Raw genomic sequence first — 12,470 nt, forward strand, 5'->3', positions numbered from 1 at the left:
CTTGAAACAGTACTGTTCAGGCTTACACTCTGAGTCTGAACACTGTCCAGGGGACCCTTGGAAAGGTTTCTCCCAGGAGAGGACATCTGAGCAGAGACCTGAATAACAAGAAGGCACCAGTCATGGCAAGAGCTGGAAGAAGAGGTGGGGCTGCCATGTCAGATTTTTACGAAACTAAAAGAGGGTCAGTTTGGCTGGACTGAAGTTGGGGGCTGGGTGGGTAGTAAACAAAGCATGTAGAGTCTTGAAGACAATATTCTCATACTGAGAACAACAGAAAACCACTCACATTTTAAGTGGGGGGGGGTGACTGATCCAATTTGTTTCAGATCTGCACTGTCCAATACAGAAGCCACAGGGGATCACGAGCTCCTGCATGTGGCTTAGTGCCAGTTGTGAAACAGAACATTCCCGTCGCTTAACTTTCATCAATTAACATTTCAATTTAACACCGACAGAAGACTGAGCTCATGGGAAACTTTTAAGTATGCTGGATACAGCTTGGGTATGTGAATCTACATTTCAACTGTAAATTTTATGAAACCTAAACTATTTCCGGTGAAAATGCAGCGTCCGGATCACAGATGTGGTATAAAGTGTAGAACACACAGGATTTCAAAGCCTTAGTACTAAGTAACAACAAGTAAGATACCTCTGTTGTATTTTTTTATACCGATCACATGTTGAAATGATATTGTGGCTATATTTTTAGTATATTAAAATTATTTTAACTTTTTAAAACTTTTTTAACGTGGTTACTATAGAAAAGTGTAAAATTAGGTATGTTGCCGCTGGTGGAAGCACAGTGAGTGCGGAGGTCCCTAGAGTCTTCCAGGCTGGGGGCCACGGTGGTCCGGCCTACGCCTGGGAGTGTGGAGAGAAGTTTCTAGATGTATTATGTAATCATAGGTCAGGAAAGTCAATTTTCACGACCCCATTCAATGGGCAGGGAAACGTGGCCTCGGGTAGCGACTGGCAAAGGCCGGACTCGAACTCCCACTTACAGCGTTGTCCACATGAAACCTCCCCAGAGGCTCTCGAGGGTGTAAGAACTGGATTCGAACCAGGCCCGACTCCCGGTCCCAGGACTCAGCGCGCCGCGTACCGGCCCCACCGTCTCCCCTCAAGGGTGAGTTAAACGTTCACAACGTTCTCCCAGGCCGCTGGGCCCGAGGGGCCAGGAGCCCCCTTCGAGAAACTTCCGGCAACGCTCACCAGCTGACAGACGCCAAAGGTACAAACGCTCCTCCTTCCTCTTCACACGCGGCTCAACCGCGCCAGCAGCCGACTTCCGCTCCACTCCCACGAATCCCCGGCCGATTCTTCTCCCCTCCCACCTCCCGCAGCCATCTCAGCCAATAACCTCTCACAGAATCTGCTTTATTCCCTCCCCACTCCTGCCTGCCAATCACCGCAGGTCGAGCACCGCCCTTCTTTCCCTCTTAAGCGAGCGCCGCGCGCCACCGCTCGGAAGTTGGCTGCGCTGTCCCCAGCTGGATGCGTCTCCCGGAAGGGCGGGGCTAAGCGCTGACCTCGCTGGTGCGGGGACCCTCAGGATTGGCCAAGAGGGGCCCTGCGCCGTGACCCCGCCCACCCCTCCCTAGACTTCCGAGTCGGAGACTCTGGGGATTGGTTCTCCGCGGACACCCAAAGAAGCTAAGAGACGGTCCCGCCTCCCTCCCTCATCCCGGAGAGGGAGCTCCACGGATTGGTCCCGGGAGTCTCGGCGCGCAGCCCGACGCTCCAGGATTGGCTGAGGGGGAGCTCGCGCAGTCGTGGAGCGTTGACTGTGATTAGCCGGAGGGTGGGACCTGCTATTTGAAGGAGGCGCGCGGAGGAGATACGCACTTTAGATCGCGGTCGGAGGGAGCGGGAGCGGCTTCTGGCAACACTGCTCCGCTGAACCGATAGGACCCAGGCGCGGGCTCGGCCCCAGCTCTGGCCCCGGCTGCGACCCGACGAGGCGATGGCTAAGGTGTCGGTGTTGAACGTGGCGGTGCTGGAGAATCCGAGCCCTTTCCACAGCCCCTTCCGGTTCGAGATCAGCTTCGAGTGCAATGAGGCCCTAGCAGACGGTGAGGCTGGGCCCGTGTGGAGACCCCCTCTCCCCTGGGCCAACCCCGACCTCCCCTTGGAGACAACCCCGAGGCCAACCCTGTGAAACACACCCCCCCTCCCCCAACCGAGATCTCCGGTGAACCAAACCCCCTCCCAGTGCCAACCTGCCCTTGGAGACTACCCTACCCCCACCCCCACGGTTACTCCCGTTCTCCCCCGTGGAGACCTCATCATTCCCCTCTTTCTCCTGTGGCGCTTCTCCTGGGCACCTGTGTTCTATGTAGAGACTTTCTCAGCCTCCGTTCTTTAACCTGCAGAGACACTCAGCCACCCCGTCTTCCCTGTAGCAATAAACGCCCCACCTTCTGTTTCTGTACGGGTAGACTGCCACTGCAGCCACCCAGTCCTCCCCACCAATCCCCTCTCCCCTGTGGTGAGACACTCCCACCTCTTTTCCTATGGCGATCCTAACCTCCAGGCCCCTCGAATTTCCCCAACGGAAACCCCAGCCCCCTCCCAATTTCCCATATGGAAACCTCAGCCCCCTCCCCCATTTTCCCTGTGAAGATCTTTTCGCCCTGTGGCAAGACCTCACTCGTCCCCATCTCCCCATTTGTCTCCCCATAATCTCCTCCCCTACCTGCTGATACTTAACCCCAACCCCAGCTACTTCTGCTTGTTTTCTACCCCAAACCACATACCCTAGAACCTGGCTTCCCTCCTTAGTCTGGCCCCAACCCTCTACTCCACCCGGGGAGGCATGGCCTGGCTTCTGGCTCCAGTCTTTGAGGATAACCTGATCTCCCCAGCTCCTGTTCTTTCTGCCTCTCTGACTGTGGGCTTCAATGAGCATACTCAAATCTGAGGGGTAGCATGGCCAGGCAAGCATTAGCTGGTTCCTACTGTTTGCCTGCCAGACTCCTGCTGACCTACTGCAACAATGCCCCCAAGATTTTTGATGGTTTGACCTAGTCTTGCGGGGTGGGTGTTCCAGGCTGAGCCGTGAAGGTATCTGGCTTCAAACAATCATCTGGGAGGTCACAACATTTTGTGCATCTTTTCCAAGGTGCTTTCACAGATGTACTTACTCATCTGTGTAACAAAGGTGGACATGGCTCTCATCTCACAGATGAGAAGATGGGAGCCACAAAGAGTAAAAGACCTTTCAAGTCAAGGTCTATAAAAATCGAAAAATCTGAGGTCATTCAGCGAGTCTTGGCACGACTTTCAGGGGGGAAGTACTCCATTAGATCTCTTCTCCCCTTGGTGGTTAAGAGAAGAGGCAGCAGCTGAGGAGGTGGAGATCTGTGAGGCCAGGGCGTGCTAAGCAGCACCTCTCAGTGGTAGGTGGGTGGTTTGCCTGCATGTCAGCCCGTGGAGTAGCCTGGGGTTGATACAGTGTGTGTGTGCTTGGGCTGGGCCATTGGACCAGTTTCTCTCCTTTTTAAATGAAGGGGTCTGCTTGGGACTAACTGTAGAATAAGCCCAGTTAAATCCTTTCTGGAACAAGGCAGGGTGTAAATAAATAAATAAGGTGTAGAATGACCCTGTGGAATAAGATTTAATTTTAAAGCCAGGAGGAGATGTAAGGAGCTAATAGGTTAAGGGATCCACAGTTCCCAGATGGCAGGAGATCGGGTTTCAATCAGCCTGTTTGCGCTTCTTGCATTTAAAAATGGTTGCATGGTCATTATCTAGTACTTTCATTCCTACAAAGCTCCTGCTCTGTTACTTTACTAATCTGTTTACAGAATCAGAGCAGGAAAGGCTAAAATCAATCTGCTGGTTATTATTTTTTAATAGAAAGAAATGGAATGACTTCTCCAGGGTCACACAGCCGGTTTGTAGAATTATTAACCCTAGGTTTTGTCTCTGAGTTCTGTGTCCAGGGTTCTGTATCTTTGCTATAACCTGGGAAAGAAGGCATCCTATTTTAGAAGTGGAGCATAAACAGGACTCAGAGAAGGGAAAGGGGGGTGCTATTATTATTTATGCCTGGACAATAAAGCTTTTGCTCAGAGAAATTCCAGTTGGAAAGCCAACTCTGGCCTAGAAATCTAGACTCTTTGGTTGTACCTGTTGAGCTGTCCTTCACTCTAACCTGCCAACTCCCTTTCTGCCTCTTCCCACAGAGCAGACAGAATTTGTTTCCTGCCTCCCAGACAGATGGAATGGGCCTGGCTCTAGAAGTCTCTCAGATTCTGGAGGAATCTCAGTCTTGTTACCTGGTGACTTCAGACACTGGCAACTGAAGAGCTGAACGCCCAATCCCCAGTCTGACCCATTTCTCAAGGGTTCTGAACCCCTTTTGCTCTCTTTTCTCCTCAGCATCTTTCCAGATGCTTCCAAGGCATGGGTCTACATTCAGTACATTGGGTGTGTTTTTCCCTTGTTTAGTTGAGAAATTCAACAGGTACTACTTGAATAAGTCTTGGAGCCAGATGTTCTGACCCACACCTAACACCCTGAGGTCAGGCCAAGGTTCATCTGTATGATTACGAACAAAGGGAAAGTGATAAACAGAAAAAGCCCTGCTAGATAAGTTGTTGTTTTTATAAATTTATTTATTTATTTATTTATTTTCGGCTGCCTTGGGTCTTCATTGCTGTGCCCGGGCTTTCTCTAGTTGCTGCGAACAGGGGCTACTCTTTGTTGTGGTGCATGGGCTTCTCACTGAGGTGGCTTCTCTTGTTGCGGAGCACGGGCTCTAGGCACGCGGGCTTCAGTAGTTGTGGCTCGCAGGCTCTAGAGCGCAGGCTCAGTAGTTGTGGCTCACGGGCTTAGTTGCTCCACGGCATGTGGGGTCTTCCCGGACCAGGTCTCGAACCTGCGTCCCCTGCATTGGCAGACGGATTCTTAACCACTGCGCCACCAGGGAAGTCCTGTTGTTGTTTTTAAGGCAGGAAACAGATTCTCCAGCTAGTTCAACTATGATATATATTTTTTAACATGTCTTTCATCACATCATTGGTTTGGGTTTTGTTTTCATACAGAGTAGAGCATCATGCTGTGCAGTGGTCAGATTATAAAGTTAAGGCATAAAGACAAAATGTAACGTTAGGAGTTCCCTGGCAGTCCAGTGGTTAGGACTCCGCACTTCCACTGCAGGAGCCCCGGGTTCAACCTCTGGTCGGGGAACTAATCCCACAAGCCACATGGCATGGCCAAGAAGGAAAAACAAAAGTAATGTAGTCATTTTACCCTTGAAATTACTCAGAAGGTTAGGCACACAATACTACATGTGTGTGACCGTGTCCCATATTCAGGAGAAGTCAGTTTGTGTTGTGCTGGTGATTGATGCCCCGTATCTCATTCAAAAATGAAGTCACTTCAGTATGCTTCTGCTTAAGACATTTGAGCAGGTTTCAGGCAATTCCGATTTGTAGATCCTCACTTCAGTCATCTTCTGTCTTCCATAGGTGATCTTATCAGCTCCTCTAACCCTTGAGTATTTCTCTGCAGTCCTTGGTTAATTCTCTGGTTTCTTTCTGGCCTGTGTGGAGGGAGCCATCGTGATCCATTTGCTCGTCCACCTGCATTTCTCTCTTCTGGTCAGCCAACGTGCTTTCTCGGTAAACAAAATCTTAGTTTAGGTTTTGCTGACAGTATTTTTTGTTGTTGTTTTTGGCTGCACCACGCAGCTTCTGGCATCTCAGTTCCCCAACCAGGGTTTGAACCCGGGCCACAGCAGTGAAAGCCCAGAATCCTAACCACTAGGACACCAGGGAACTCCCTTGCCGACAGTATTGAACGCTGAGAGCCCACGGCATACACCCCGGCCTGGTCTATTAAAATCTCCTTTTTGTCTCCCCCTGCAGCACATTAGTTAATGCACACATGTGTGACTCCCCTGGTGATGGGAAAAAAGGCCAGAAGGAAAGATATCAAATGATAAAGCTATGTTAGGAAGGTGAGAACAGAGCTAGCTTGTTTTCTTTTCATCCAAAAGCGTTATTTCTGGTTGTGCCACTACTTGTAATAAAAATAAATTAGTAAACTTAACTCCTCCCTGCAAATAATAAGAGACTGGAGTTTGACTGAACCCCAGTGAGCCCAATGGCCACCACCTCCTACAGATCTGTGAGTAGAAGGCCTGGGTGTCAGTTGCAGAAGGACAGGAGGCCAGTGTATCGAGAAAGGGCACGGAGCCCTGGTGACAAACCTCCATAGTCATGGCCGGGCATTGCTGTGCTTCCAAAGTTGGGTGCTCTTGTGGGACACTAGACCAAGGAACAGGGCAGCTTCTAAGACAGTTTGCTTCCTGCGAAAATCACAGCTTGTGAAACTTCCCCCGGCTGCTGGAGCCATAGGTTGTGTAATTGCAAAGAACCTAAAATAAGTTTCAGGTCTCCTGCCAAATTTCCATGTAGTAGCCTGACCTTGCCCCTGATACACTTGGACCTCCTGCAAGAGGCCGCAGTCACTGGGAATTTCCTGCGATGGACGGGCAGGGTCTCATTGAGCACTTGCCCTTTTATCTTGCCAGAACATACCCAGGAATGTGAGTCCCCGACTGGATGGGATGCAAGAAAATTGGGGTTCAGAGGATGGCCGTATGATGCCATATTTGTTGACTGAGTCGCTGTTGCCCTAATGTCTGAGAGCAGGCATGACTTGGTGCTGGATCTGGAGGACCTGGGGACTGGCTGGCTCCCCCAGCGACCTTATCTTCCCCTCCTGCCGGCTGGCTGTCCTACTGGATTGCAGTCTGCTGCCCTGCCCCAGTTGTCGAGGGATCTACTCAGTTCAGTGGCACTGGTCCCTGTGTGTGAAAGAGGATGCTGCTTCCTATCCTGGCACCCAGTGGGCAGGGCCCTCAAATGGCCCAACTCCCTGCTGTTCCCTCCTCAGCACGCCTCCACGCCTCTGTCACGTGGCTCTTAATTCAACCTCTGCCATACGGTTCACCCTCAGGCTCTGAGAGGCCCAAGTTTCCCCGGAGGTGCCGAGTCAAGGTCGCCTGGCAAAGCTAGGCCCACAGGAGAAAGTTCCCCACCGGAAATAGAGCTTCGCGCCTGCCCCAGTGATCGGGACCGCAGTGCCTGGCACTTAGTGCCCAGCGGGTGTCAGGTGTCCTTGAGAATAAAAACCTATCGATATATTAAGGACCTATCCAAAACTAACACGAGAAGGCCCTTTCCCAGCCTTCTTGCTGGCAGGCTGTCTCAGTTCTTAACACCCTGTGTCCTTGCAGACCTGGAATGGAAGGTCATTTACGTTGGCTCAGCCGAGAGTGAGGAGCTTGATCAAATCTTAGACTCGGTGCTGGTGGGCCCTGTCCCAGCAGGGAGACACACGTTCATCTTTCAGGTAAGAAAGACTAGGCCTTAGGCCTTGACACCTAGAGATATCCTCTTCTACCCAAAAGCACACAGAATGGCTCATTGGTCAGAGTTCAGGTTCAAATCCTAGCTCTGCTCTCAAGCACTGTCTGACCTCTCTCAAAGGTACTTCAGACCCCTCCCGCTCCTCCACCGCTGTGTCATAACTGTTACCATGAGCCACTGACTTACAGTGGATTCTCATGACTCACGGGAGTTATGTCCTGTAAAGTTGCTGCAGACACCGAATTAGTGAATTAGTGAATACTAGATCATTGCCCCTAGAGGAAATACAGCGTTATTTTCCTGCGAGTCACATTTTTATCAACCAGTCAATACACAATCTTGTTTTATGTTTTTCTGTTTAAAGACAACTTACTTTGTATTGTTGATTTATTCACATTGGCCGCATGGCCCACATCACTATAACTCATGGCTGAACAAAGCTTATCTAACACGTTTTCTCTGTGAAGTACATCCCTTCTTGCTTTTAGAAACAGGGCAGCACTCAGCACTACGCTTTGGGGCCCTTTTAAACGGCAAAATTACCAACAAAAATGCAGAAACCGTGGCCCTGAGACCGCAAAAAAGACACGTGTTTACAGTCTGAGACTGCCTGGTTCTACCCACCCCTGCTCTGTGCATGTCCTTAAATGACCGTGAAAGCCCCTGAATATTGATTTGGAGGTTACAAATACATTGTAGCAAGTAGTCGAATTGGCAAATACGGAATGCATGAATAATGAGGATCCACTGTAGCTGCTAAGTAGCTCTCTAATCCAGCATCACAGGGGTTGTTTTCAGAAATGCAGGTATCATGTGATTCTTAGGCACACTAAAGTTTGAGAGCCTCTGCTCAAATCCATTCACTTACCTGATCTTGGCTATTGCCGCCCCATCACCTAAGCCCTCACCCACCCATATCCAATCCACCTAACCTACCCCACAGCCAGGACCGGCTTCCTAGGCATGCGACCCATGCAGTCACACTGGGCCCCACTCTTGGTATGATGTTCTGCTGTCACTGGCTGAAACTTACTAATTTTTGAAGTTTGCATTTGTTTGTTTGTTGCTTTTTTTTTTTTTGCCTGTGTTGGGTCTTCGTTACTGCGTGCAGGCTTTCTCTAGTTGTGGCGAGCGGGGGCTACTCTTCGTTGCAGCGCACGGGCTTCTCATTGCGGTGGCTTCTCTTGTTGCGGAGCACGGGCTCAGTAGTTGTGGCGCATGGGCTTAGTTGCTCCGCAGCACGTGGGGTCTTCCCGGACCAGGGCTCAAACCCGTGTCCCCGGCATTGGCAGGCGGATTCTTAACCACCAGGGAAGTCCCTTGTGTTTTCATTTGTGTTCGTCTCATTTTGCACCAGTCATATAGCCGATCCTGTCCTTAACAACACACCCCACATCTGTCCACTCTCTCTCCTTCTCTACTGCCTGATCTAAGCCACTGTCCTCTCTCCAGGATGACCTCTGTAGCCTCCTGCCTAGTCTCCCTGCTCCCACTTAGCCCTCTTCCTATCGCAGCTCCACTGGCCTCCAGGGTCGTCTTTTCAGCTGGCACGAGTGATGCCACACTTATCTCCTGCTAAACATTCTCGATCTTTCCCAAGCCCTTAACTGACTGGTACCTAGCTGCTCACCTCTTCAGCCTCATTTTATGCCGCTCTCCCCCTTGCTTGCTACACTCCTCCTCATCACCATATACTTCTCCTTGATGGCACCTGTCACGTTCGGCACTTTACAGGCATTTGTGTGATTGACTCTGTCTCCACCACTGGATTGAAAACCCCTGAGGGCAGAGACCCATACTTTTGGCTCAGTAAATATACGTTGCTTGAGAATCGTATTACCGGTCAAGGTGTGACTGGCAATCAGTGCTAAGGCCCAGCCTGTGTTTCCCCTAGGCCGATGCCCCCAACCCATCCCTCATCCCTGAGACTGACGCCGTGGGTGTGACTGTGGTCCTCATCACCTGCACCTACCACGGACAGGAGTTCATCCGAGTGGGCTACTACGTCAACAATGAGTACCCTAACCCTGAGCTGCGGGAGAACCCGCCCCTAAAGCCAGACTTCTCTCAGGTGGGTCCTTTCTCCACGCTTCCTGCTTCAGACAGGCTGGCTCCTTGGCACCTGGGGGTAGTTGAGTCGTTGGAATTGGGAGCCAGGGTCACTTCTTAAGGTTTTCACGTAGTGCTCAGCTCTCGGAGCGCCGGGCTAGAACAGGAAAGAGAAAGGTCTTTGTTTCTCAGAATTTTGCCTCGCAGAATCAAGATTAGATAGGCCCCGGCCCTAAATCATGGTGCACAGGCATTCCCTGGAGTTCTACACATATTGTTGGTGGGGATGGAATAAACAAGGTCTGCTCTTCCTGGGCTTGGGGCGGGATCTCAGAGCGCCCTGCTGTGTGGGAGTAACGCGAGGGCATGCTAACGAGGGTTCACGTTCCTTTTCCTGCCCCAGCTCCAGCGGAACATCTTGACCTCAAACCCCCGGGTGACCCGCTTCCACATCAACTGGGACAACAACACAGACAGGCTGGAGGCCATAGAGAACCACGACCCAGCCCTGGGCTGTGGCTTCCCCCTCAGCTGCACTCCCATCAAGGGCTTAGGTCTCCCTGGCTGCATCCCTGGGCTCCTCCCTGAGAACTCCATGGACTGCATCTAACTGTGGGACTCTAGGCCCTACCTGGGCCCAGTTGGGACTGCGGGCCAGTCTCCTGGCACATCTGGAGGGGGCAGCCGGGCCTACCAGAGAGTCTCAGGGAGGCCACGTGGAGGACTTTGGGGCCATCAACTATATCCAGGCCAGTCAAACTTGGCACCAAGGAAGGAAGGGGCTTCAGGTCTCTCTCTCCCAGCCTCGGCCCAGAGGATCATCTCACCTCTACTGCCCAGGCCTGAAAGAAGCAGGTACTTCAGTTCTTCATTCTTTCTCTCTTGTGTCCTTTCTCGCTTCCACACACATTAGAAACTCCACCTGCGGGCCACTGTGCCACTGCACTCCAATAGTACCGTTGACCCAAAGCTCTTCCCACAGACCTCCCTGGCCTGCCTTGAGGATTTCTTGGTCTATGCCTGGCAAGGCTTCAGCCCTTTTGGGCCAAAGGCTCTGTCATTCATTTTCCTTCCCAAACATCTGAGCAGACCCACCCAGCTTTCTGGAGTCACAGGCCAGGAGCCTTGGTAGAAGGTGGACTCGGACACAATTTCTGTCCTTCTCCTAGGATGATTTTTAGGTCTTTTCAATCCAGTAGCCCTCTGGAAAACTCTGTTCCCAGAAGGGTGATCAGCAGGATGCTGAGAAGAGATGGTTGATGCTCCCCTCAGTCGCAGCCACCTTCCTGCTGCCTCCCAGCTGGATCTGGCTTTCCCTGGAGGCTGCCCTTGTGGGAAGATGGTATGTTGGAGGGGGCTTTTGTGCTCTGTCTCAGTATCGGTATCAGGGCCCCTCTGCTTCTGGCTGCCTTGATCTGCCCTCTGCTAAGACCTCATGCTCTCAGAGGCCACAGTGCAGACAAGAGAAGCAGGAGGGAGCCTGAAAACCTTCCCCCCTCCACCACGCTCCCCACCCTTGCCCGCATCCCCTCGCTGCTACATGGATGCTGTTGTGATGGTAGTTTGTCTATTGAAAGGTTTTTATATTAAATATGTTTGGTTGGTCTAAAAATAAAAAGCACTTCATCTAGACTGTTTCTGCTTTTGTCTTGGGTAGACTGAGGCAGTTTTGTCCATCTCGCCTCATGACCGGGCAGCCTCCTTCCCCAGCCAGTAGGTTGACTGCTCCTTGTCCGCTTGCTCAGCTTCTTACTCTAGTCTTGCTTGTTACAGTTGTATTCCAGACTGAGGTCCAGGGAGGGGTTTTTCTTTGTCAAAACTTAAGCAACCCAGCTGTTCTGTAGATAGAGCATACATAACCAGTGATTTTTCAGACTTTGACCTTGACCCACAGAAATTAGTTAACATTGTGCTCCAAGGATACACACAGCAACACTTTTAGTAAATTTTACTTAGCCTTACTTTGTAACTCCACAGCCCCAGGTGGAGTGGTTTGGCTGATGAGCCATTTCCCCACAATTCACAGAAAAGCATAGACTCTTCCCTCCCTGAGACTGTGGTGGACTTAGGAACATAGGTCCAGACAGCTGCTGGGTGGGGTGCAGGTTGTATACAAGTCCAGAGGCAGAGCAGTGAATTGGCTTGTAGACCTGAGACGAGCTAGCCTGCCCAAGCCAAGGAGAGCTGGCTCATCCAGTCTCCCGCCCATCGTGTCACTTCCTGTTTGGGCCTTCCTCTACTTCAGTGGTTCTCAGCTGGGGGCAGTTTTGCCCCGTAGGGCACATTCAACAATGTCTAGAGATAGTTTTAGTTGTCACAACTGCCAGAAGAGAGGGAAGTTCTACTGGCGTGCCGTTGGTAGAGGGACTGGAGCTGCTGCTAAACACCCTATAGTGCACAAGACAGCCCCCCCCCACCTCCACCCCAGCGTAGGATGATCTGGCCCTGAATGTCAGACATGTGGCAATGGGAAACTGACCGTCCTCAGGCTGTATTTAAAGGGCACCCTGAAAAAAGGGCTTATCTTGCACTCCTCTGCTCCAGGAGAAGAGGTTCCTTTTGCATTGCCCAGACAGAGGGAATCCTCAGTCTGGCTGTGCCCCAGCTTCCTCATCTGTAAAACGGGAGTGATGAGACTAGTACCTACATGACAGGAGTGTGGTACGAAGTAATGTATTTAACAAGTGCCAGCTCTTACTGCTGGCATGAGCCCAGCGTGGGCACCCAGCAAAGGGATGGCTACTGAGCGCCCCCCTCCCGGAGCTCAGCATCCTCCTGAAGCTCGGGCTGTAGCTGAGGGAGACCCAGGAGGACCCCGGCATGGACCCTGGGCCTGCTGCTGCTGTCCTGCGCCAGGCCTCATGAATGACGACGGCTGGCGGCCCGGAGACCTATGACCCGCGGCGCTCGCCGCGCCCCTCCCCCGCTGGCAGGTGGACAGCGGCTGCGCCGGGGTTGGGGTGGGGGGGCCGCGGCGCCAACCTTGGCTGGCCGGCAGCCGCTGCAGCACTGAGCGGGGGCGGGGGACTGCGGCGC

At 51.9% G+C, this 12,470-nt stretch overlaps 1 protein-coding gene across 2 annotated transcripts; it reads left to right on the forward strand.

The window, feature by feature from the left end:
• The first annotated feature begins 1,816 nt into the window (after window positions 1-1,816).
• On the forward strand, window positions 1,817-11,064 carry ASF1B (anti-silencing function 1B histone chaperone). Of its 2 annotated transcripts, XR_003792740.1 has the most exons (5): window positions 1,817-2,075; window positions 7,253-7,368; window positions 9,280-9,456; window positions 9,838-10,289; window positions 10,604-10,712. XR_003792740.1 is itself a non-coding variant. In XM_029217530.1 (4 exons), exons 1-4 carry the CDS (start codon window positions 1,967-1,969, stop codon window positions 10,042-10,044), a joined length of 609 nt encoding a protein of 202 aa, XP_029073363.1. In that variant the 5' UTR covers window positions 1,817-1,966; the 3' UTR covers window positions 10,045-11,064. The 2 variants fall into 2 exon arrangements, 1 of the variants encoding a protein (XP_029073363.1); XM_029217530.1 differs by having other exon boundaries at window positions 9,838-11,064.
• Window positions 11,065-12,470: the final 1,406 nt, after the last annotated feature.

This window comes from Monodon monoceros, unplaced genomic scaffold, assembly GCF_005190385.1.
Source record: "Monodon monoceros isolate NGI ecotype Baffin Bay Population unplaced genomic scaffold, NGI_Narwhal_1 Super_Scaffold_12, whole genome shotgun sequence".
NCBI lineage: Eukaryota > Metazoa > Chordata > Mammalia > Artiodactyla > Monodontidae > Monodon > Monodon monoceros.